The sequence below is a fragment of the Lytechinus variegatus genome, chromosome 5, assembly GCF_018143015.1.
Source record: "Lytechinus variegatus isolate NC3 chromosome 5, Lvar_3.0, whole genome shotgun sequence".
NCBI lineage: Eukaryota > Metazoa > Echinodermata > Echinoidea > Temnopleuroida > Toxopneustidae > Lytechinus > Lytechinus variegatus.
The window spans coordinates 31,261,026-31,288,366 of NC_054744.1; the positions used below are offsets into that span (position 1 = coordinate 31,261,026).

Genomic DNA, 27,341 nt, shown 5'->3' on the forward strand with positions numbered 1-27,341 from the left:
GGCATAATATGATGGTCGGACTTCTTGCTATCAGCAGAATTCCTCTTAACCTTTTCATTATCTTTGCCATAATTTTCGAATTATGCAGTCAAAATTCATTTCCAAATCTACTTATTTATTTGGATAGTTGTGGTGTTGTTCCTTTTTAATATGTTCTCTTTTAGTTTTGAATATTCCTTAGGCAAGAACATTTTTTTAAACCAAATTATGGTAGAGCGTGTTTTTTTTCGAATCCTTTCATTGTGTTCTGCAAAGGTAATGATGCCTTTGAACAGTGGCCAGTGTTGTAGTCAAGGCTCAAACCTCCAAGGCCAAGGCCAAGGCTTTAATACCCAAGGCCAAGGCTTCAATAACCAAGGCTGAGGCCAAGGCATGGAAACCCAAGGCCAAGGCCAAGGCCTGAAAACCTCAAGGCCAAGGCCAAGGCATTTCAATTGTACAATATATGGAAAAAAATAGACAACAATGCTTAGGCGGCATACATGACACACAGGACCAAATGTATAAAAGGTGTGAGCGAGCAAAATTTTTGACCCTTGTACATTTAAAACAAAAATAATTTCATGATAGATCATGTAGATTTAGACATAAAATTAAAATAAATATGTAGTTACCTTTGTACATTTAATTATTGTTCTAGGCGATTCACATTGCAATAATTATTACCAAGGTGTTCTTATCCTGGCATGCCCATTCTCAACATATGTCTTTCTCCTCTACCTGGGACAGGGGAGGCAGAATGTATTTTTTTTTTTTTGGGGGGGGGGTCAAAGCCAAAAATGCACTTACAGTATAAGTCAAAATGAGAATTTTGGTGCAGTTCAGCAAAGCTTTTTTAAGTGATTTCTAATTGATAAGACAGATATTTTGATTTAGGCTTTAATTTCCCGCTATAGAAAGCATAGCGAGCAAGTGGTTTTGAAAAAAAACAATCAATTTTGAAGTTGTAAAACTCGATTTTGGGTCAATTATGGTGCTAATCACTGTTAAAAGGGCATCCTTGTGAGATGTTGTAATAAGATGTAATAAGAAATGAAATTAAAATATTTCGAGCTGTTTTTGTAATCATGAAAAAGGTGTGCATCTTACTAAACAAATTAACGCGAGCACAAAACACAAGCTGAAATTTTTACTGACCAGAAAAGGAAGCTGTTCTGGATTGCATTTAGTGACTCATAAATAGGATACATAACTCACCAATCAAATTATGCGAGCGCAAAGCGCGAGCTCAAACATTTGTAATATTCCGACCTAAAAACTAGACATACTAAGCATTTTTTGTGTGTAAATTGAATGCGAACCTTACTTAACAAAATTTATGCAAGCACAATCCAAAATTTGTTGATTTTGAAACCTAAAATTTTGCTCTGTATGCCATGCTTGGCCCCTCAAAATTTTTGGCTCATCATGCCATTGATGCCATAGCCCATTTGGAAATGACGAAATTGAAGTTTGTGTTCAAGTTTACCGAATCTTTTCGGAATATCATTAAGACTTAAAACATTCTTGTTGGTCAAAGAAAATAATACAAGGAAAACCTAATGGAATAGAAATCAACCTTGTTGTCATTCTTTAGAGTAAGCTATTTTTAAAGTATGAAAATTGTTGTCAAAATTGCAGTCAGATCTGTCAGAATTATTCCTGTCATAAAATCACTATAATCAGTGGCGTACCATTGGTCACGGCATTTGGGGGGCACCAGCAAAAACTTGGAATTGCCTAGTGAGCGCGCGAAGCGCGCCCAGTTGCCAGGTATACTGACCTAATAGAGATATTTTTATAAGGACAGTGCCAATAAACGGACATGTATCTCACTAGTCAAATAATGCGAGCGCGAAGCGCGAGCTTAAAATTTTTGATATTAAAACCTAAAAAGGGACATTACAATCAATCTTTTGTAATCATGATAGGTACCTGTCTCGCTAAATAATGCGAGCGCGAACTGAATTTTTTGTAAATATTGACCCCAAACAGGAAGATTTTAAGGACTATATTTTAGAAATCTTTTATCTATTAAGATTATACACATCTCACCATAGTCATCTAATGGGAGTGCCAATAAGCGCTTGCTGATTTTGTTAGAATTACATCTAAACATGCACATAAAGCACTTGTAATCATGATTAACATACCCATCTCACTAATCAAATCTTGCGAGCGCGAAGCGCAAGCTGAAAATTTAGGAAATTCAGACCTGAAGAGGGGCATTTTAAGGCTTGTTTGTAGGAATTCAAGAAGACCTTACGTAGTTCACTAACCAAATGATGCGAGCGCGAAGCGCGAGCTGAAAATTTTTGATATTCAGATCAGAAAACAGACAAAGTGACTTTTTAAGGACTCATTCTAGGAATTGATGGAGAGCAGACATCTTTCACCAATCCACTACTGCGAACGTAAGCACGGACAGGAAATGTTTTATATTAAGACCTGAAAATGGGACAATCACTTAAAGTATTCATGAAAAAGAAGCATACTATTGTACATGTAAAAGAATAACTCGAAGTGCGAGGAAATATATTTGGTAGTTTGGTGTATATTGACTTGAAAACGTGAGGGTTTTTTTAACAGGATTATATATCTCGGTAAATAGACAATGGGAGCACCAGGCCCAATGAAGACATATGCCCTGAGCAAATTATGTTTCATTTATATGAAAAAAATGTTTCTTATGTAATGTAACATATCATAATTATAACATTATAATGAACATTAATGTCTTCTTTCCCACTACGTTTCTCTTCCTTTCTCCCCCTTTTCCTCCTTTTTTTAGTCAGCCGATTGGGGGGGGGGGCATGTGCCCCCATGCCCCCCTGTTGTTATGCCACTGACTATAATCCTAATCATAATTATTATCATTATTATTGATATTGTCATTATCCTTATTAGTCATGATTACATCATATTACCAATAAATAATATTAATTTTCATCACTTCTCTTTGTTACATAATTATGTGATGATAATTGCAATTGATGGCACTGCAAAGTACACTTACTGCTTCTGCTGCTGCTGACTGGTAGTATTTAGTGTCATTAGATGTACAGAACAATTGAAACATTTATAATTACTTGTATAAAACAAATGAAAGTACAAAATACAAAATGCCTTGAAAAAGCCTTGAAAATGCCTTGAAAATGCCTTGAAATTTCAAGGCTCAAAATCCTCAAGGCCAAGGCCCTCTCAAGGCCAAGGCTTGAATGTTCAAGGCCAAGGCTTTGAAAAAATAGGCCTTAAGGCCAAGGCCGAGCATCAAGGCACTACAACACTGACAGTGGCATACTGAGGGGTGGGGGCTCGGGGTGCTCCCCCCCTCCCAATACAAAATTATGACCAAGGAAAAAAGTGGAAAGAAAAATAACAGAAAACATAGAAAGTGAAATATGATATTATTCTGAATATTATGTCAAAATCACAAAATTTGATATCATAGTAAAAACTGGAAATTTTTGCTTGCTCGCTTCACAACTTTTTAATGCATTTTACCTGATCTGCCATATCTTCCTCCTTCAAAATTGACTCAATACACCATTGCCATTGAAAGACATGAATATTTTCTTGTTTGTCCTGTCAAGCACATAATTAAACTTGGTGAAGGATTCAATGACCCCTTGAAAATAGGATTCATGTCTTTTATAGGTACCATTACATAAATTGTTTCACATAATTATTATCAAAGGTACCATAACATAATTTGTTTCACATAATAAAAAGGATTTGAATGATTACAAATTCTCCCAATTAAAAATGCAAATCTTCTCACTTGGGTTGACAAGAAAGTCTCTTCTTACTTATGAAGGAAAATTCAAAGGTAAAAGAAGTTCAAATTAAAACCAATGTAATTCAGGTAAATGAATAAATTTATTAGTGAAATTTGACAGCATTTTTCGAAAATTATGGCAAAGATAATGAATATATTATAAGTCTGCTGATTAGCCAAAAGTCTAAAAGTATAAAATGTCCCGTGTTCGCTCAAGCATGAATTTATTTTTTAAATGCCATTTCAAAGATAAGATCTTAGAGCATCTATTAATATCAAAATATAGATATAATATTTTGAGACAAAGCAAAGATTTTATAATTTCAACCAATAAGTGCAAGAATAATGATGCATTTGTCATTTATGATTTAAAATAGAATTTCCATTGGATTAGATTTGTAAGAAAAATAATGTTTTTGAGCAATTCTAGGTCCGACATGAACTCATACATTGTTGCATTACTGCGTATCCGGATGCCGCAAACTTGGTCCCTAAACTTCTGCGAGACTTGACCAACAAAAAAAATATGAGGACATGTTTCTAACTGTGTCACTGAGCAAAATGCCGAAAATTTCATCAAAATCAGATGACAAATAATCAAGTTATTGAATTTGATAGTTTATAACAGTAGTTTGTGAAAACGGTCGTCATGAATATTCATTAGGTGGGCTGATGATGTCACATCTCAAATTGTTCTTTTGAATTTTATTATATGAAATTATGTTTATTAAATTTTATCCTCCAAGAACTAGAAAAATTGGATTGACAACTGATTTAGTACATTAGATATTAATTGCTGAAACTTATTTCATCATAATGGAGACACATCATTTACACATGTATGAAATAATGAAAAAATTATGATTTTATGAACCAAACAGAAAGTGGGGATGTGACATCATCCCACCTAATGAATATTCATGATATGACTATTTTCTCAAAATATTGCTAAACTTTAAACTTCAATAACTTTATTATTTGTTATCCGATTTTGATGACATTTTCAGCATTTTGCTCAGTGGATTCTACTCTATGTATTAAGATATAAATATTTTCAGCCTGGACCATCCCTTTAAGACCCCCCCCCCCTTCCTCCTTTGGGGCCAGATAGGGTTAATAAATCATCATGAATATTTAAACATGTTTATTTTGCTGCAAGTCCATTGAAAAGGATTCATTTCTAAACAAATATTATTCTAAATGTACTATTGAATATTAATTTGACAAATTTAAAGTCATTTTTTCATTCTTGCATCTCGGTTTATTCAATTTTTCTTCTTTTTTTAATGTTTTTTTTTTTTATTCACTCTTCTCGTACAGAATGCACACAAACCAGGGAAACCCTCGAAAGAAAGTCATTTAGATTCAGCAAACAACCTCCCAGATACTGCAAAGACACCTGTACCAAAGTCTTCAGCACCTTCCCTGGGACTACTACTCAATGCCAAAAATCTAAGAGGGGTAAAGTGGAAGATAACAGCAACATATATCTAAATGGGGTATTGTACAGTATGATTGATCAACCAATGATACCAGTTGTATTCTGACATTTAAATCCATGTCCCTCTGACCAATGTTGTCAAATAAAAACCTTGCTTTGAGCATAACATCCTCAAGGTGGTCTGAAATTCTATTAGAAGGTACATGTACTCTTCTGTGGAAGTTCATTTTATGCTTTGACTGCTAATCTATAAGTTTTATTATCAATATGCTAGTGTTCTGAAGTTGATGTGTTAATAATCAATTGTTTTAATGTTTTATTCTATTTAAAACATAATAGATGGAGACCAGCAGCATGGCAGCAGGAGCTAATGTTGGTCGTGATGAGGCATATACCACCATCAACAATGCTGCAATTGCAGTCACCACCACCAAGTCTGCTTCTGTCACTGCCATCACCATTGCCACCGCCATTACCAAGACCACTCCTGACACAAAGCCCCCAAGTCCTCAACTGACCAGATATTGCAGCTGGAGAAGGATATACCAGGAACTTCAAAGCCAGGGCTTGCCAGTCTCCTACAATAAGAAAAATGCCATGGGCCCATCTAATGAACTAGTAGTAGAATATTTGGCCACAGTTGTAGAAATGCAGAGACTAACATACTGCCACAGGTAAAAATCAATGTCAGATATGATGGATAGTCTTTGAAATATGGGTTGCAGAATGAATATCAGTAAAACCCATCATGATGTGCTATCTGATTTAACCCTAAAAAGGCCGTGGGAGCCCAAAAATTTTCACGATAAATCCACAACGTGAAAGATTGTGCCGCGTCATTATAAAGCCTTTTTAAAAAAAAGTTTATGAGTGTTCAGACAAAATTTGTGACACCTGGGTACTTGGTTCTGCAATTATGCAACATTGTGCATTGTGTAAGTACACATGTCAGAATTGCACTAAAATGTGATTTCATGGACAAATCCAATGCAAAATCTGTTTCTAGCCAGAATTCATAATTGTATCGTACCGGTTAATGTTTATTTTTACTGATTAAAATCTATTAATTTCATTGTGCTTATGATCAGAAAATTTTGTCAACAATATAAAAAAAGTAAAAAAAACCAAAGAAATACTTAAGAAAGGAAAAAAATACATATGAAAGGTATGTGATATCAATTAATTTTTATGTGTCTGAACAAAAACTTCAAGGTCTGTGTTTATAGATTTCCAGCCAAATTCTAATTTCATGCATGATTTAGTAAAACATATAATTCTAAATAATTTTAGAATAATCAAATATACAATTTTTTCATCTGTGGCAGGCATTTTGCATTTCTTCACAATTGCGCAATTAACGGTCAATCTTGAGGGCCCCCACTCCCCTTCCGCCCATCTTTCCTGCCTCCAAAATACCCTGGCAGTCTTATTAGGGTTAGATTAAGTCTACATTAAGCAAACATAAAATTCTTACAATTGAATTCAGTGGCGTAATGAGCCAAATATTTTGAGAGGGCTAAATATGGCGAATGGAACAAAAGTTCTCCAAAGAGAGCGAAGGGAGTGTGCAAAATTTTAGAACTTTTTAATACAGAAATCAAAATTTGGAAAGATTTTGACGTAATAATATCCAGTAAATACTCTCTATTTCACCCTTTCTCGTTCGCTTTCTTTCTTTTTCTCCTTTTCTTTCTTGGTCGTTAAACATTGGGGGGGGGGCAGTCAGACCGCAGGTCCCTATGCTAATGAGCAAAAAGTCCAGATACATCCAAATCATCTCGTGGCTGAATCCTTGCAAAATCTTGTGATTCATGAGATTTTCTTTCTCGAGTCTAAGAATTTACCTGTTTTAAAGAGAAATTCCAGTATTGGTAACGATCTCAAAATGACTTTTTACAGAATCTAATATAATGACCACCCAAGTGTCTGTTTGTATGAATAAAAAATATGTGCCAAAGGATTCTGGAAGAAATTGTGTAATTGCTGAGAAATAAGCAAAATAAGCTCATATTCCAGCAATAATAATACACTGTCCCACGTGTGCCTATCTGTGTTGGTGATCTTCAGTGTGAACATTTTTCAGCGTAGATTTCAAGATTTCACAAAGTTCAGTTTATGTAACTTTACCAAATCTAGATCCTCGATGATATACTGACAATTAAGCCAGACTTTCTCATGAAATCAGTGTTTACTGCAACTACTGGCATTTCTTTTTAACCTCAAGTGAAATTAAATATTATAGCACTATCAGATAGAGTAAAAGTTACTCTTTCATATTGGTCATTTATTTTGTATACAATATTTTGTTAAATAAGTAAATTTCTGGCCTGAAAGTGTGCCTCAAAACTTAATTTTCTTCTTCCATTTTCTTTTGCACATTGTGCAAACTTTTTATTTTGAGCCTCAATGATATCCATATCACCATAAAGCTGAACTTCTTTTCTTTCTCACAATGCCACTCTTGATATGCGGCACCTTTTAATCGGGTCAAGATCACACTTTTCCCACTAAGGTACAATACAAGATTTCTGTAATTTTGTACTTGCATGAAATCCAGAGTTCTGATTGGCTGGATAAGGTTCACAGAACAACAGGCACAGGGTATTTGAGGAGATTACCACATGGGAAGTGTGACCTTCCTACGAACCCTGGCACTGGAACCGTTGGAATTTGCCACTGGGTGGTCTATTTGACCAATCAGAATGCAGTATTCTTGTTTTCAAACTGCTTTATGTACTTGGCAAATGAAAAGTGTGATCTTGACCCGATTAAACCAATTCTTATTTTGAAACCTATATCGTTTCAAAGCATACATATTCAGCTTTATCATGATATAAAAATCATTTGGGCTCAAACACAAATAAAGTGTGAAAATAGCAACTTTTGTCTGGTGAAAATATTTATTTTATAGCATATTTTAGATCAAACTTTGAACCTATATTACAAAATCTTTGAATAAATCCAAACATTTGACATGAAAGAATGATTCTTCTTCTTTACAATGGTACCAAATTCATGAAATTCGATGCACAGTTAGAGCAGCAATGACCGAATGAAAAGGTGTTATGGTCCGCGTCAAGCTCATTAAATATACAAAACATCTCAAGTCATGAATATCATTTGGATGAAAGAAGCCACTCTCTTGGGACCTGCAGTCTGACTGGGGGGCATGGCCCCCATCTATACATCAGTGATGGATTTAATACTTTTTGCATGTACGATGACGATGCTCGCTCTCTCTCACCCATCCTCACTATGTGTATATGTGTGTGCAAGATGAATTATGAGGAATAATTACATGAAGTGACGTTTTTCAACCAGAGATTGATCCTTATATATTATTTACTATTGCATTTTTGTTCATCATATTGACCCATCTTGACCCCTTTACCCCCCCCCCCTGACAAAAACCTAATAGTCAAATGAAGTTTCCTTTTCTTTTCTTTTGATATACATGTAATGTATTCATGTGAGAAAAAAAATTATAGTGCCAAACATTTTTTGAAAATTTTAATTTATTCCTTCAGGTGAGGTTTTGTCCACAGTTCCAGAAGGACACAAAATAGTATCAGAAAGTCATGCCAGAATCAACAACTGAAGGGTTTGAAGAGCCAGATAAAGAGCCGAGAAATGTGATTTTAAAGGTAAGTTAAACTTATTTATAATTCTGATTCATTTTGGCATAGAAAGTAAGTCATAATAACAATTTGAATTATTTTTGTCTTCTTGATTTGCTCTTTGTCAGGAATCCAAATTTTAGAATTAAACTCTTAGTTTGAGGTGTTGATGATTTTTTTTTCAGCTGCAAAAGTAACAAACCAATATCAATCATTGGTCGATAATGTGACTTGCTTTCTCTTGCCAAATTGGTACATGTACATGTATATTCTGCATTTCTATAATGATTGACCCCACCACTAGCACATAAGATGCAACATGTCAAATAACTGTCAAACTCACTTCATCATGTATTTAATTATTAATATTTCATTAAAGGAGTAAAAGGACTCAGAAAGATTACCCGAAAAAGCTCACAGAATTTTTTTTACTGGTAGACCCTTTACATTCATTTGATGAATTGAGTTCATGCAAAATCAACTGAATGTTATGAGTACAAAATCCTGTTAATACACCTTACTGTGAGGCTATTCTGGTAGGTCATCCCGGGACTGCCTGAGGATCTTGTCCATTTGGATAAATCTTGCAAAGTACCAAGAGGTGCCTCCACCCCCCCCCCCACTCTATTAAGGGTTAACAATGAAATTGAAATTAGGAATAAGTTTAGTATCTTCCCGGGGGGGGGGGGGGGGGGCACTCAGTATATAATGCATAGTGGGTATGTGCCGCGGAGGGGACCCCCATTTTCACACTCAAATTTCCGTTCCAAGGCATAGCATTTTTGCCTTGTTGATAAAAAGAACGCTCCAAGGCATAGCATTTTCTTCTTATCGAGAAAAAAGAAGAGGGAAATCCGCTCCAAAGCTAGCATATTTTTCGTTACGCCGCTCCGATCGCATTGAACGAGTCGAATTTTGGTGAAAAGCGGCCGCAGAGCTCCCCCGGCGGAGGCCGCGCTAGCTGCATCATGCACGCATGACCGTTCCGTGGGGATGCATACGCACTCACACGCTGGCGATCCGTTCCAAGGACCCCCGTTTTCACAAACATTTGTCGTTTTGAAGCCCGTTCCGAGGACCCTCCTTTTTACAATAAGCCCGCTCCAAGGCCCCCGTTTTTTGTCTCGCCTGCGGCACACCCCCACCACATTTTTGGTCGAGTGCCCCCCCCCCCGGGAGTATCTTGCTCATATGCATTATAAATTAATTACTATTTCAGGTACTTCAATCACATGCACAGTAGGAGCAAAAACAGCAGCAAACACACAGGAGATGTAACACTACATTGACCAACAGCAACAACTACAGCAGCATCAACAATTTCTGCAGGAGATGCAAAAACCACACTGGCAACCTCAACAACATCAAGGTGTCCAACAAGCACTCCGGGAACGTTAACAGCAACCACAGCTTCAGCTGGAGTTTCAACAAACACATCAGAAAAAAACCAACAGCAGCAAAAAAAACACTTATGAATAATGAAATGAATCTAATTGAAACTCAAAAGCCAATGACGCAACATCTTTGACAAACTGAGACAATTATTCATTCTTTTACAGGATAAAGAAATACTTTTTTAAAGTGTAAATTTGCAGGAACACAATGGATGTTCCTATGTATCTATTTAATGAAATAAATTTGACTTTAATAAATTCAATTCAATAAATTTAGTGATTCAATAAATATCTCCTTTGTCAATGAGTGAAAATACCTGTATTTTCTATTTAGAATGACAAAAAGCAATTTATCAATTCAATATCATCAAAAACTTTAGCAATATGGTTGTTAGGCCCTCCAAATTGTTGATATTTTGATGAAAAAGCCGTTTCTGCTGCAATATTTGACGCAACTCAAATAGATCAAATATTGTCGCAGAAATTGTCATTTGCCCCTGAAAGTATCTGCGGCAAATATTTGACGCAGCTCAAATAGCTGCATCAAATATTGCCGCAGAAATTGTCATTTGCCGCTGTTTTGAGATTTGCCGCAGAAAATGGGAGTTGCCGCTGCGGCAAATGTTTTATGAAACGGGCCCCAGGTCAATCAAAATATTTTCGAATTCGTGCTGGTGAGCAACACGTTCCCTCCCAGCGATAGGGACTTGTTTAAAAATGGCATAGGAAATATGCATTTTCTAAGTATGGTAAACTCATAGTAGAATTTAGGTGTTGCAAGAATTAAATTGTGAATGAACTGTATTGGTAGGTAAGACATGCGTAGAGGATTATTTGTCTTTATCCATTTCTATTTTCCACATTTTTCTTTTGTTTGACTTTATTTTCTAGGGGGAAGCCCCACTCCCCCATTCCTGTGGATGCCAATTGGTTGGGGGCTTGGAATAGTGCAAGTTAAAAGGGTGAACCTGAACTTTATAGATATCAAGAGAGAAAGAATTGGAAAGTTAAAATGAATAAAAAGAAAGATGGAGAGAGTGAGAAAGATGGTGGACTTTCAAGGGGCATTAAAAAATCTCATATTAAAACATCATTTTTGTTTTTGTAATTCTATTTACCCAGGGTCAGTCAAAATATTAGCATCCACAGGAGGGTGGGATCCTTCCCGCCTTAAAACTGAAATCTAAAGAAAAGTGTAGAAATGGATAAAAGACAAAGATCCTCTGCGCATGATTTACCAGCAAATGCAGCTCATTCAGAATTTAACTCTTAGAGCACCTAAATTGTACTATAGGCCTACAATATGTGTTTACCATGCTTAGGAAACACATATTTCCTAAGCTATTTTAAAACGAGTCCTACTGCTCGGAAGTGAACAAGTTGCTTCCTTACTCATATTCAAGAACGTTTTGACTAACCTCCTTTTTTAATTGGTTGCTTTGCTCCCTCACATACCCAACAATTTGTTGTCCTCTACATTTCTTCTGCTTGGTCACTTCGCTCCCTCTTACATATTCCTCAAATCTCTTGGCCCCTGCATTTTCCTTCTGTCATTTTGCTCTCTCGCATATATCCCCCCCACAAAATTCTGCTCTGTCGCATTCGCTCCCTCGCACATATCCCAAAATTGTTTTGCCCCACCCTGCATTTTTTTTCTGCTGACAGCCATGTCCTGCCCAACCTCTCTCTCCAATACCTTGAAATGATGGGGGGGGGGGTAACTTTAGATATGAGAGTGACCGAACAATTGTAAATCAGTGAAATATTTGACTTTTCTTTTGATTAGTTAATATTTTCTGTGAGAGTGATTATTGCAAAGGATTATACCCCTTTCTGTACACAAAACATACCAGTATTTTGAGAAATAACAACAGAAAAAAGACCACATTCTTCCTGACTGTTCAAATCCTTAAAAAAATAAAATATGGTAATTTTTACTTTCTCAGGCATTCATCACAGGCTCCCCAATTCCTGTCTCTATTTCTCTATCACCCCCATTCTTAATTCATCTTTTTGTCTCTATCCAACAGCTCATTTATAACTGTGGCCTTGTTCTATCCTACATGTATTCTATTCTTCTGTCAGCTTGCCGTCATTCCTACTTTTCACAAACTTTTTTCTCTTCTGACATTCAAATCAGAATGAATATACTGTAAGACATCTTCAAATTCAATGAATTCATTTTTGTTACATGCCCAGTGATAAACGTTTTCATTGAGCTATTTTAAATAATCAGAATCCACACAGCGTAAATTTTTTGTTGTAAAGTTGTGCAAATCAATGTTTGTCCAAACTTAAAAGCAAGTAATGTATAAGGTAGGACTTCTGTGTGGTTTTCAGCCTCTTCTCCAAGTTTTAATACAGTCCATTATTGTTGTTGACTTCCACTTTACCCCTCTTGGACTTTCTGGTATTCAGTAGGAGTGGTCTTCGAGAAATTAAGGTGCTGAAGACTTTGGCACTGGTGTCTTTGCAGTATCTGGGAGGTTGTTTGCTGAATCGAAAAGTCTTTTGGGAAATACCTTGGTTTGGGTGAATTCTGTAGGAGACGAATTAATAAAAAAATAAGAAAAAAGAATATTGAACAAAAACAGATACAAGAATTAAAAGATAACTATTCAAAGATAATTTTTCAATCAAATATTCGATTATCCATGAAGAACAATATTCGTTTAGAAATCAAACCTTTTGCAGTGACTTGCAACAAGATAATTTTTTTAAAAATATACATGATGATATATAAACCCTATCTAGCCCCGGGGGGGGGGGGGGGCTTAATAAGCTCCCCTCCCCATCCACATTTTTCATGATAAGTCCACAATGAGAAATGAGGTACCATGATTACTTTTTGGTCAATTCTGCAGAGCTTTTGAGACACCCGGATATTCAGTTACGCAACATTTTATGAGTTTATGTCGGACCAAAAATTGCTCAAAAATATTATTTTGTATACACATTTAATCCAATGGAAATTCTATTTTCAGTCATAATTGACAAATTTATCATTATTCTTGCACTTATTGGTTGAAAATAATCAAATCTTTGCTTTTTATAATCAGAATAGTGCCATGAACAGATCCCATAAAAAAACTATAAAATACATAAGGCCCCAAAACAAAGAAATACATATGGAATTATAGAAACAATAAAATACATAAGATTACAAATGTCATTTACCATTTATTTTTGAGCAACTTTGTTAGAAATCATAGAATTTCGGGAATTCTTTAGAGATTAACCTTTAAAACAAAGAATTCTCTATTACGCATAAATTAGCATTACTAATTTATTAACAATAAATTTTAATGAATTCTGTAACCTTTAGTTCCATGCTTGCAGATTACATTGATGTTGATGTGTGCATTGGTTTTCGTTTTGATCAGAGGCAAGATCTGAAGAGGGGGACCAAAAAAGCCCACCTCCCCCTCCCTGGGCTATGCAATCTCAAAGTAGCCCAGGATTATGAGTTAAACCAAATTTTAAAAAATATATTTATTTAGTAGTTTACTGTAAATACACAGTATAGGCCCCGGTCCATGGTTATCCTCCTGATTAGGATAATTTTCATCTCTATTTTGCTACTGAAAATTGAATAATTAAAGCAATGTTCTATCAAAACAAAGGTAGATAAAACAGAATATATATTTCTTTAGAACGCATGTATGATATAGATCCACTGTACCTTCTGAAGACGAGGCGGGAAATCAAATATGGTTGGGACAGCATCCTGTTTAAGACGTATCGTCTGCCCAGGTCAAAGCAAGCATCTTCAAAATGATCAGAACAGAGTACAGAGCTCTTGGAGGAATTCAATGAAGCTCGCTTCATATTGACCATCCTTACTGTGTTACAGTTCCGGTCTTGGTACCGGTTCAGTCCAATGGCTGAATGGGAATCTGCAGCAAATGTAAACACATGTCATAGAATCAATTACACATAATTAAGAAAGTTTGACGTGTCCAAAGGAAACAGATGCCCCCGCAGAATTGTAGTACAAAATGTTTTTTTATTGTTTTATGATGCAATTTTCTGTAAATCAATTAAACTATCACTAAATAAAATAAGATTTCAGTTCTTGATGTTTTAATAAGAGATTACCACAATTTTGTTTATGAATTTTGAACAGAAAAGTTGATATTTCCCCCCAAATTACTAAATCATGGAAATTGAATGCCTACAAAAAAAAACACTTTATAAGTAATATGACATTTCATTCCTAATACATGATTATATACGTGTTGTCCCTAGGTGTCCTGAGTCTTGTCAATCGAGGGGGGGGGGGGGGGCGAGGAGAATTTGCACAATGGAAAAATTGATATACATTGGGTTTCAAAGCTTAATTTCATTTCGGGTAAATCAATATGCTTTATTTCATTTGAATCAATTATACCAATTTTAGGGCATAAAATACAAATTCAATTCAAACCTATAAATATAGCCCTTGAACTACTTATTTTTTTAATTCAGGAATTCTGATCAAATGTATATTAAAAACAATCAGTAGGCCTATATAATGTTTTTAACCCTTATGAGACTGGGGGCTGATTTACCCCCTTGTCATATTTTGCAATAAATCCACTGCACAATTTTTTTTACCGCATCACTCACAGACTTACAGCATCACTCACTTTTTCGAGTCTCGCGCAACTTTTGAGACCAAAATTGCGACCCCCTGGTATGTGCTTTCGAAATTACACAACATTTTGGAAGTGCATGCAGACCAAAAGTTGCTGGAAAAATGTGAATTTGCGTACAAATCTATGGAAATAGTGTTTTTAGCCATAATTCATAAATGTGCCATTATATTTCCTTTTACTGATTAAAATCAATTAATTTCAACTTTTTTACGGTCAAATATGGTCCCCGACTATTTCCATTGAAACAACAATAAACACATAAGAAAATAAGTGTGATGTTGAAATATATTGAGTCTGTGAACCAAAAGTGATCATTTCAGGGGCATTATTTAGTTAATTAGAGCAAACTTTTGATTTTACGCGTAAATTAGCAATGAGATTTAGGCAAAATTTGATTATAGTTTTTTAGAATATACCATGGGTAATGCGTTTGCCAATCATCGCTGTGATCCCATGATTGACTACCCAGATCATAAAGCCCCCCCCCCCCCCCAGTCTTCTTAGGAAATGAAATAGCCCAGTCTATGTAGGTTACTGGTAATGTTTTTTTTTTTACTTTTTCATTTTTCTTATGTACAGATTTTGAAATTTATTACTAATAGAAATTTTCAGCAATTTCTGAAAATAATGATACAGATACAAATTTTGGCAATGACTCACATTGAGTTGTACATGAAATCAAGTTTTTAAGCAATTCGGGATCTGATAATATGCACTTGTGTATATCATAACTGCGTAACCATGCATGCATTCCAAAAATAGTCTTGAATGTTGTGTGGCCCTGCCATGTTTACGAATTTATTGTAGATAAAAGTGAGCTAATCACATAGATTTGTTTGTTAAAATGATATTCTTAATATTGATTGCTGTGCAAGATTGAACAGGGAGAAGAGGAACATGACAAAGCAATCAAGAAAGAGTAAAGGGGGAAGAGAAAGAGGATTTATTTATAACACACAAGTAAAAAAAATGTGTTTTAAAACACACTGGTTAAAACGTGCCAACCCGGGCCCCAGTTAACGCGATCAGAAATCCATTCAATATGATTGAACTTAATATCATGCAGAAATCAATACGCATATAAATGTAATCAAAAAAATAAATTTTGAACCAACTTGCATAATGAGCTGTGAACTTAGCCTGTATTTTGGTGACATCTACCTACACACCAAATTTTTTTAAATCCATTGAATGTTTTTCAAGTTATTGCGCGGAAACCAAGGGGGGGGGGGCTGACAGGGGCAACACTTAATGCCCCCTCCGGGCTTCATCTGCAGGGGCATAAAAACTCTAGGCCTACTCATCAGCAGGGGCCCGTTTCTCAACACCTGGACAAGTTAGTCCTATTTATCTACCAAACACAGAATTAGTTCCAAAATTACCCAAAAGGATTAACTAGAATCCATTAATATCATATTGATACTATTGGTGGAAAGTACATACCAGACGTAGCCTTAGTCACAAAATAGCAAATTTTCCAAAAGTTGCAAAAAATAGAGGCAAAATATGCTTAAAAAGTACTTAAACATGCAGACATGGGCATTAAATTTCTGAGGAAATGAAATTAACACTAATTCATATCATGATAAAAAAAATCACATGTAAGTGGACATTGAGATATTTATCCCAAGATATAAAATTTGAATAGTTTACGTAAGTAAACCATAAGGCTTTCTTCCTAACATGATGGTTTCTAGTGTTGCTGTTGGATGTTTGTGGTCTATATCATGGTTGTTCCACTTTATATGTTTGTCATTTTGCCTCCGACGAAGATTCTGCTAGGATCGAAAGCTTAGGCCCCCTTTTGACTCTCTAATTTACTCCATTGGCTCTTTTTTTTTTTAGATAAGCAGTTTTCAGCAGCTTCTTTTTGCCTTTAACATGATGATAATCAAACAGATTTTCAGGATTCCAAACATCATCAAAAAATATATTATCATGGATTGTTAAACTCTTTAGATACCTAAACGCACAATTTTATGAATGCTATGCGTATATTAGAGGAAGAATTTATTAAAATTTTGATAAGGGTCTGAAAACGAGTCCAATTATGGATGACCTGAAGTGGTAGAATCTTTGTCAATTCAATTATTTTACTACCTTAAATTAACACTTGTTATAATTTCTGTGCATTACAATTACTATTGAATGATTTATCCCACTTGTTTGCTATATAATTCATTTTTCTTTAAATTATTACGTAATAAAATTTTCAAATTTCGAGGCTCATTTGAATGTCACAGTCTATCCACATGATATCACTACATAAAGGACAAGTCCACTCCAACAAAAACTTTATTTGAATAAAAAGAGAAAAATTCAACAACCATAACACTGAAAATTTCATCAAAATTGCATGTAAAATAAGAAAGTTATGGCATTCTAAAGTTTCGCTTCATTTCACAAAACAGTTATGCACATCTCGGTCGATATGCAAATGAGAAACTGATGACATCACTCACTATTTCTTTTGTAATCTATTATATGAAATATGAATTATTTTTATTTCTCGTCATTGTCATGTGAAATGAAGTGTCATTCCTCCCTGAACACGTGGAATTACATTATTTTAACATTTTGTGCTTCAGGCAAGGAGGTCCTAATTGTCAAATTTGTAAAAAATGAAATATTGTATAATTCAAACAATAAAAAAACAAAAGAAATAGTGAGTGACATCATCGACTCTCTCATTTGAATGTAACTGGCTCGTTAATATAACTATTTTGTTCAAAATAAGCGAAACTTTGAAATGTCATTAATTTATTATTTTACATCCGATTTTGATGAAATTTTCAGCATTGTGCTTGTCTGGTCTTTCTCCATTGATTCAAATCAACATTTTTTCTGAGGTGGACTTGACCCTTAAGAAAGAAGTAAGTTATGACAGGTTTGGAGATGTCATAACTATTTGGTCAAGTTGTCCCCGATCTTGGCAAAGAGGGATTCGTGAAACAGTTCGCTAACAGGTAGCTAACTATTTCCAATTTAGTTAAGAAGTTAGAAGACTTAACGGTGTTGAGAAACGGGCCCCAGTCTACGCAAGCAGAACCAAACAGAATCAGTTTGCCACACTCAAATTCCCAATTTGCACTCGCATCAATTATTTAGTTACGTACCTATCATTTTATGATCTAGTGCATAGAACAAATGACCATTTTTTTTAGGTCGGAATGTCAACAATTTTCAGCTCGTGCTTCGCATTCCCATTATTGAAATATGTACCATCCTCATGGTTAAACAGTCCTTAACAGGATCATGCTAGAACACTTATTAAAAATTATGTTCGTGCTTGGCATTCTCAGTAATTATCTAGAACACACACATCTTGTTCAGGATCACAAACGGTGCCTAGAATGTTAAATTTTCAGGACAAAATACATCCTAAATACATATATAAAAGTTCCAAAAAAAGTAAGAAAAAAAATTGCTTGCCTTTGCACTTTTTATATAAGGCCTACGTGATTATTTCATATTGATGTTATTTTATAAGAATAAAGCTAAGAAGTGACTGATCAGGGAAAATATAGACCTGAAGATAATTTTGGGCCCCAGCCCTATTGGCGAAAGTCTGATCCACCCTTGTGACACATATACACACACAGAGAACAAAATGGTGCCCCCCTGAAAAAGCAAGGACCCAAGTTGACCCCTCCCCCTGAGAAAAAAAAATCTTATACCCCTTTCATAAACCTATCCTCCAATTAGCCGCCTAAGAGTAATGCGGATAATTCAATAAAAATTGTGTTCATAAACTCTGAAAATAATCCGTACTATTTTACAAGCGCCCGTCCTGAAAAAGGAGGATAATCTTCATGGCAATTGCACACACACACCCCTCCGATGCGGTTGTTTCGGAAAAGGGTGACCCTGTGACCGCTCCATGGCAATTATCCGCATTTAGAAATGCGTTCATAAAGTCAAAATCTGGTCCCGATTCTGCTGCGGATAATTGCAGCATCAAAATAAAGCGATAACTCTGGTCCTCCTCCGATTTTACGACCAAATTATACTGCTATTAGCAAAATAATTGGGTTTATGAAAGGGGTATTAGTTACGGCACTGGTCTGATCCCTTCATCCCCAAACCATTACAAGACAAGCTCATAATTTCTATCCAGGATGTAATTCAATTCTTGAAAGAGCATCAATCTGGAAGTCTTGCCTCTGGCCGGGCCAAGTAGAACAATAGGTGTTAGTGCTTAATAGGCCTACATGTAACATTATTCCAATACCAACATGATTGCTCCGGGTTGAAGATATTCATAATTGATTATGTCTCAAGAAATAGAGTAAAATTCACAGAGAAAAATGCTGGAAATTTGATCAAAATCGGAAAATAGCAAAGTTGTTGAATTTAAAATATATTCCTGTGGAACAGTTCTGGGCATGCATGAATATTCAGTGAGCAAACTGATGTCATACCCCACTTGTTCTTTTGCATTTTGTATGAAATTAGGTTTATTAAAAAAAAATTACAAGTAACAATTGGATCACAGCAACTTACTTAATTAGAATGGAGACATATCAATTACACATGACAAAATGAAGCAATTATAATTTTGTGTACAATATTAACTATCAAGGAAAAGGAAAGTGGGATGTGATATCATCAGCCCATGTAATGAATATTCATGACAATTGTGACATAGTCCTCGGGCTAGGCCACTCAAGGGTACTTTTTATGCCGCCGTGCAGCAGAAAATCAAGGTACATGTATGACACATGCAACTCTCTTTATGAGCTGATCTCGCATAGCCGTTAATTAGCTTCGACCGACTCTTAATTCGATCTCAGCCTGTATTTTGGTGTCATCTACCTAAACACCCATTTAAAAAAAATCTGTTGAATATTTATAAGTTATTATGAGGAAACCAACTCGCATATTATGACCCAGTGTAGTGGTCCACCTGGATACCCCCAACCAGTAATTGGGAGGAGGAGATACCTGCGGGTCACAGTTCTGTGTGCGCACCCTTGTAGGCGACCCAGATTGGCTGGCTCCTCCAATACGCCTTGGAATGTCTTTAACAGATATATGGCACTATATAAATGCTGTGCATCATCATCTACCAACACACCCAAATTTTAAAAAATCTGATGACTTTTGATAAGATATCGTGAGGAATCCAACTCGCATATTTAATGAGCTGTGATCTTTGACCAGCATATTCCGAATTCGAACTTAGCCTGTATTGGTATCATCTACCTACACACCCAAATTTGTTCAAATAAGTAGAATATTTCATAACTCATAAAAAAGACATTATCATGCGGAAACTAAATTGCATATTTAATGTGTTTTGACCTGCCGACTCCAAATTCAAACTTGGCCTGTACTATCAGAGGGTCGTGTGTTCGAATCCCGCCATGGACTAGCGTCCTTTGGCAAGGCGTTAATCCACTTTGCCACTCTCCACCAGGTGTTAAATGGGTACCTGGTAGGATGTGAAAGCCTATGTATAATGTAGTATGCCTAGCAATTGAGTCTTGGAACTCTTGTTGGAGTGCTCCCCAGGGAGTGGAGAAGGTGCATACATTGTACGCAGGCATACAAGGTTCTGATGACCGTGGTAATACTGAGTCTGGAAAGCGCTTAGTCTCTTAGAGACGTCGTTCCGATGCATTAAGCGCTATATAAATATGTGGAATATTATTATTATTATTACTATGGTGTCATCCACTCCTATGGTGTCACCCACTCCAAGCTGTGGGGAAGTTACACATTGATGCAGAGGTTCGAGCCCTGATCACGTCTTTCGGATTGTGACATTAAAGGTCGGTCCCAGACGTAAATAATCAAACCTGATTGATATACGTCTGTCAAAAACTCAAAATACACACACTCCTAGTACCAATGATTAATGTTAATGTTTGGACCTCATAGGCGACATTACCCAAAATATGGGTTGCCGGTTGGACAATGCTGTTCTGAATCTGATTTCAAACTCAAGACTTTGGTAAATGTACGCCTTAATACAAATTGGAGTTATGCGATATGACTTTCATTTGGTGGGAAGACATTTAATACTTTATAAAATTAGTTGAAATTAAAATGGATTATATTAATGCTCACTGTTGGTGAGCATTTCTACACGATCCCCCTATTGAGATTTATAGTAAATATTTTGGAATTATATTAGTTATGCGACCCCTCCCTCATGATGATCACAGCATTATTTGTAATGGGGATATATTTCGTTTATATTCTTGTCTCTTCTTTCTCTTTTTAGCCTTTTTTTTGCTTGTTAAAACCTTTTCATTTTTTTTGGGGGGGGGCTTGCCAAATTTTATGTGGGTCAAAATTACATTCAATTTTTTTAGTGACAATCTTATTTTTCATTTGTCAAATTTTACGCAAGACAAAATTACCTTCGATCATTATTACAGTTAAAACCTTTTTTTAATTTTAATTTTTTTTTTTTGGGGGGGTTGCCAAATATAACATGGACAAAATGACTTTCCCTTTTCTTATTTATTTTTTTGGGGGGAGCTTGCCGAATATCACGCGAACGAAATGACTTTCATTTTTAGTGACCATCACTTTACGTGAGACAAAATGACCGGTTTTTTTTAAGTGAGAACCTTTTTTGGGAGTTGTCTAATTGTACTTGAGAAAATTCACCCCACCCCCCCCCCTACTTTGGAAAATCTTGGATTTACCTCTAGTTTTAATCATGATTAACCCTAAATAGACTGGGCTATTTCGATGCCTAAGAAGACTGGGGAGGGGGCTGATTCAGCGCCCCCTTATGATCTCGGACGTCGATTGCGCGATCGCGACGAAAATTGGCACACATTACCCATGGCATAATCTACCAAATTATCACATCAAATTATGCAAAAAATCTCATGTTTCATTAATTATGCTAATTTTTGCGTAAAATCATTAGTTTGCTCTAATTAATAAAATAATGCCCCTGAAATGCTAATTTTTGTTTCACCTACTCTAGATAGGCATCTGATCAAATTTATTTTTAAAAAATTTCAACATCATGTTTATTTTCTTATGTATTCTATTGTTTTCTAAATTTCTTATGTATTTCATTGTTTTTCGACTTTGTTTTTCATTGTTTTTTCAATGGAAATTGTCAGGGACTTTATTTTGACCATGAAAAAGATAAAATAAATTGATTTTAAGCAGTAAAAGGAAAAATAATAATACATTTATGAATTTTGGCTAAAAACACTATTTGTATTGGATTTGTACACAAATTCACGTTTTTGAGTAATTTTGGGTCTGCATGCACGAACGAAATGTTGCGTAATTTCGAAAGTGTGTACCCGGGGGTCACAATTTTGGTCTCAAAAGTTGTGCGAGACTTGAAAGTAAAAAGTCAGCGAGCAACGCGGTCAAAAAGATTTGCGCGGCGGATTTATCACGAAAAATGTCGAGGGGGGGCTGATTCAGTCTTTTTAGGGTTAAGATCATGCGTATACCACGGCAGAGGCGTAAACCGCTGCAGGGGCATGCAGGCTGGCCCTTGATCCCTAGTGGATTTCACCGGAAAAAAATCCAGATAAGAGAAAAGGAAAGAAAGAAAGAGAGAGGGGGGGGGGGAGAAAGGGAAGACTGGGAAATAAACGAAAAGGTCCCCCCCAAAAAAAAAGGAGGGGAAAAGAGAGAAGAAAAAGCGAAATCATTAAAGGGGTGTATATTATAACTTCATTTATAATTGTTTTTCCTTCTTTTATGGGGGGGGTCAAAAAAATAAAAACCTTAACGAAATGTTTTTCTATAATTACATTTAGGTCTACACTCGCGATTTAATAAAAAATAGTAGCCATCTATATACAAATGATGCGTTAGAGTGGGTCAGTAGGAACTCTGTGTACAAGGTAACCACATGCACACAGTTCCACTGACCCACGAAAGAAACCCATGCATCATCTGTTTTATAGAATGGAATTTTTTTTTTAATAAACCACAAAAATTAATGATTTACTGGATGCATGATAATTTCATGCGTCCGGTAAATTTAATTTACCGGACACATGATTTTTTTTACCGGACGCATGATTTATTTACTGGACGCATGATTTATTTACCGGATCGATGCATGAAAATTCCAAAATCTAATGCAGAGCGCAGACACTTTGATAACCCTGGACAACATAAATATGGGCTTAACTGGATAATGTTGCCACAAAGATATTGTTATACCCAAAATGCCAGATACAGCTTTGCATTGACTATATCTTGAGCAGTTGAGGCAGCCTCCGACCTCCAATACATGTAGCTGTGTGTGTGTATGCGGGCCGCGCCGGGGGCCAGCGCCTGCCTGGGCCTGCAGTGGATATTTCGCTGTGCACAGCCAGCCCAGGGCAGTATAGATCTAACGTTAGATCGTACATGTATGTCTGGACTTCTCAACTAACGAGTATGTGGGCAGTTTTAATCCCAATGACAATTACGGTACCGTATTTGTACTTACAGATCATTTTGCATCCTTTGATTCATTCTGCTTTGATCGAAATTCAAATTTTGACGTAAACAAGCGACGGTAACAGTACATGCGCGATGACATCACAATGACCTTTTCGGACGATTGCTTGTTTACAGTGGATATCGTTGCGTTTTGATTATCGCGATATCGTTCATGCAGCCCAGTAAAATTTTTGCATTGCTCTCAACCAATCAGATTGCAGGGATTTTCTCATCCATTACAACTATAAAAAGTTTTAAAATTGCTAAAGATCCAGAGATATCAAAACCCACCTGCTGATTTAGCACTGGGGTACACAAGCCAGGGTTATGCCCAGTGCATGCCCCCGAATGTTCTACGTACAACCAAGATATAAAAAAATGAAGGGAATTAAAGAAACCAAAATTAGGAAAAGTGTAAGGTAAGATATCTGTCTCAAATTTAGATTTGCACGAAAGGTTTTTTCTCGCTTGCTTCATTCGCTTGGAACATACAAAGCAACTTTATTCCCACGTGCCATATGTTTCGGCCTCTTTCTTTCTACTATTTCATTTTTTTTACTCATCATGCTCCTGCCACACAGGGGTTTGCCCTAATGCATGAACAATCATTAAAAAATATCATTTTCATACCATGTGACTGGGAATTTTTTGCTCTACCCCTCCCCCCTCCTCGATCCCTGTATCGATTTGACTTGACATGGGCCTATACCTGATGTATTCTGCTTCAATATAAAATCATAACGGATAGAACGCCTTGAATACAGGCCAAACAGCCTAACGACACACACACACACACATTGCCGTGTCACGTGACAATCAGTATTAAACGAGGATGTGTACAACCCTATGGCGACAAGGCTAGTCGCAAAAGTTGAGCAAGTTCTGGACGAATAGGCTTCAATACCCCAAGAAAAGAAGTAGTATCTAGGGACTAATTAAAAATAGTTTTCTTAATGGAGTTCCATGTTAAAATCTAGTAATTTAAGTCCAACTTTTAATTCGCGTGCACTCACTTTTTTAACACAGGAATTAATAGGCACGGTGCCTAGAGTGTCATCTACCAACACACCTAAATTTAAAAAAAAAACAATCAAATATATTTCAATTTATTGCACTGAAACCAAGTGGGGGTGGGGGGGGGGAGGCAGGCAAATCAATGGACAGGTGGAACGCTTAATGCCCCCTCCGGACTTTGTCTGCGAGAGCATAATTACAGAGGAGCTGAATTTGAAGAGGGCCTGAATCAAGACTGAAACATCGCAATACGTGTAAGTGGAGTAGGCTAGGGCACTCACACTAGTACGAGGCCCAGGGGGGGGGGGCACTCAGTATATAATGCATAGTGGGTATGTGCCGCGGAGGGGACCCCCATTTTTACACCCAAATTTCCGTTCCAAGCCAAGGCATAGCATTTTTGTCTTATTGAGAAAAAAACAAAGAAAGCTGCTCCAAGGCAAAGCATTTTGTTCTTATCTAGAAAAAAGAAGAAATTCGCTCCAAAGCTTCGCATATTTTTCGTTACGCCATTCCGGTCGCATTGATCTGCTGCAATTTTGGTGAAAAGCGGCCACAGAGCGCTGTCCGACCATCGTCTCTGAGCGAGCGCACCCGGCGGAGGCTGCGCTAGCTGCATCACGGATGCCCGTTCCATAGGGATGCATACGCACGTACTCACACGCTGGCGATCGATCCGTTCCAACTTCCAAGGACCCCCATTTCACAAAATTTTAGTTCCAAACCCCGTTCCGAGGACCCTCCTTTTTACAATACTCCCGCTCCAAGCCCAAGGCCCCCGTTTTGTCTCTCCTGTGGCACACCCCCACCACTTTTTTGTTCAAGTGCCCCGGCCCCGGGGTACGAGGTTAGTGAGGCTGGGTAAACTTGCGCCAAGTTGCGGCCAAGCCCGCCCAACATGCCCAAACTGTTGAATAAATTTGTTATTTCAAATTAAAAAAAAAATATATTTGTCATCTGATTTCAATGAAATTTTCAGCATTTTGCTCTGTATGATAACTATGAATTTTACATTATTTGCTAAGTTCTAGGCCAAAATATCTTCAGCCTGTATAATTCCTCACCATTTTAGGTGTGCAGAAAAGACCAATCCCCCCCCCCCTTTGTCTGACTACAGTACACAAACTTGAATACATGGGACTATAATTTTTACAGTACACAGCTTCTTGCAAATGAAAGTAGCAGGTATGGCAACCACTACGATTTCCCATTTTGTTTTCAACGTAATTCAAACATAGCTGAACTTACGAATGCAATGTCCGTCCACATTCTACTAATTAGAGAAGTTGTTTGCAGCTCTTGTTGGCATGAATAACCATGATAACGTGAAATCTAAGCTAAACAGGAAAGGTTCACCAACATGCCGACCTGTGAGTGTGACCGTCCCGCGGCCGGATATCGATCGATCGAAGATCGGCTTGAGCAAGGTGCAGCCAATCAGCGACGATCTCATATACCCTGCCAGAAAGAGGAGACAGAATTATTTTACATGGACGGAATTTTTTGTGATGTGACACAAAATCATTTCGTCGACAGAATTTTTTGTGATGTGACACAAAATCATTTCATCGACGGAATAGATATTCGCATCGCAACGAAATGAATTTTGAGGACGCAATTTTATTCCGTCTCGACGAAATTGATTATAAGTGTGACACAAAATAAATTTCGTATACGAAATCACACTGCATCATGACGAAATGAATTTCGTTGGAGTGAAACACAAATTTTCCTACAGAATTTTCCTTTGAACACTTGGGGTGCCATTTTGTTAGATCAAAATTCATTTCGTGTGTACGAAATAAATTTTGTGGACGAAATTACATTTTGTCTCGACGAAAATTTATTTTGTGTGACAAGAATAATTTCGTATATGAAATAAAATTGCATCATGACGAACTCATTTTCATATGAACAAAAAAACTTTTGTGTACGGAATGGCGTGAATTGGACGGAGTATGGCACGCCAAAAAAAGTTTGTGGACGCAATTACATTTCGTCTAGACGAAATTTTTTTCGTTGAGACAAAATTAATTTTGTGTGACACAAAATCAATTTTGTGTACGAAATAAAACAGCGTCATGACGAAAAGATTTTCGTCTGAATAAAAACACATTTTGTGTACGGAATTGCTTGAATTGCACAGAATATACTGGCGGACACTTGGCGCCCCATAGGGGCGCTGCATGTAAGCCATATATGCTGCGCTATAGCTAGGTGTTTGGCAAATGATATACTAGTAGATAGAAATTGCTTCAATTTTTTCTCATGGCGCTAAACAACTCTGATTTTTGATAGTTTTGTTATAAAGTTATGTTATTCTTGAACTTCTGCTTGTTGAAGAGAAAGTCATCGTCAGTAGGAAAATTCCTTCACGAACACTGAGGGGCGGATCCCGCTTTTTATAAGGGGGGTTGGAGTTGGGGTGGTATGCGAGGGAGCGTAGCGACCGGGTCCAAGCGAGAGAGGGGGAGGGTGTGGGAGGAGGGTGCCCCGGCCACAGTAGGGAAAATTTTTGAAAATCTGTGTGTGCCTTTAATGGCGTTTCCTTGCATCTAAAACACCACTATTTTTGGTATGGAGGCCCGGTATAAAGGTCGTTGCCAGATTAACCCCCATGAACATTTGTAAAATTAATTTGCATTTTCCTGCAATGTAAGGCCAGTTAACAACACAGAAAAAAATAATTGGGTACCTTGGCATGTTAGCCTAAAAAGAATTAAAAAAAATAATAATAAATGAAATAAATACATAGAAATAGAATAAAATAAAATTACAAGTTTAAAAAAAAGAATAAGATATTTAAAAAATGGTCCCCGGATTTTTTTTTTTTTTTGGGGGGGGGCTTGCAACCCCCAAAACCCCCTCTAGATCGCGCTTCTGACGAATGAGGCCTTTTGACAGCAGGGCCGTGTTTGGTTTTTATTGTTCCATTAAATGGGACAAATAAGTTAGTCATCGTGGCATCACTGACCATTATCAAAATTGATATTCATGAATTTTATATTGCATAACTGGGGTAGCTCTTCGTATGACGTCACAAATTGAAAACTTAAA

At 36.5% G+C, this 27,341-nt stretch overlaps 2 protein-coding genes across 7 annotated transcripts in view; one reads left to right on the forward strand and one right to left on the reverse strand.

Moving 5' to 3' along the window:
* Window positions 1–10,247, forward strand: part of LOC121415927 (THAP domain-containing protein 5-like) — a 38,730-nt gene extending 28,483 nt beyond the window's left edge. For 4 of the 5 annotated variants that reach the window (XM_041609324.1, XM_041609321.1, XM_041609322.1 and 1 more), the window contains exons 3-6: window positions 5,078–5,218; window positions 5,538–5,872; window positions 8,726–8,842; window positions 10,035–10,247. In XM_041609324.1, coding sequence (XP_041465258.1) covers window positions 5,078–5,218; window positions 5,538–5,872; window positions 8,726–8,729 — 480 coding nt within the window. In that variant the 3' untranslated portion in view covers window positions 8,730–8,842; window positions 10,035–10,247. The remainder of the gene's footprint in view (window positions 1–5,077; window positions 5,219–5,537; window positions 5,873–8,725; window positions 8,843–10,034) is intronic. The other variant, XM_041609326.1, reaches the window with a different exon arrangement.
* Window positions 10,248–10,637: 390 nt separating this feature from the next.
* LOC121415928 lies at window positions 10,638–25,753 on the reverse strand. Of its 2 annotated transcripts, none has more exons than XR_005970072.1 (3): window positions 25,533–25,753; window positions 13,892–14,105; window positions 10,638–12,748 (listed from the first exon to the last, which is right to left on the reverse strand). XR_005970072.1 is itself a non-coding variant. In XM_041609327.1 (3 exons), the coding sequence occupies exons 1-3, from the start codon at window positions 23,282–23,284 to the stop codon at window positions 12,565–12,567; spliced, it is 405 nt and encodes a 134-aa protein (XP_041465261.1). In that variant the 5' UTR covers window positions 23,285–23,623; the 3' UTR covers window positions 10,638–12,564. The 2 variants fall into 2 exon arrangements, 1 of the variants encoding a protein (XP_041465261.1); XM_041609327.1 differs by lacking the exon at window positions 25,533–25,753 and adding an exon at window positions 23,278–23,623.
* Between the last annotated feature and the right edge of the window lie 1,588 nt (window positions 25,754–27,341).

Coding starts and splice junctions, on each gene's coding strand:
- LOC121415928 (XM_041609327.1), bottom strand. Junction 12,749..13,891: donor TCCCGCCTCGTCTTCAGAAG/GTACAGTGGATC, acceptor CGTCTCCTACAG/AATTCACCCAAACCAAGGTA.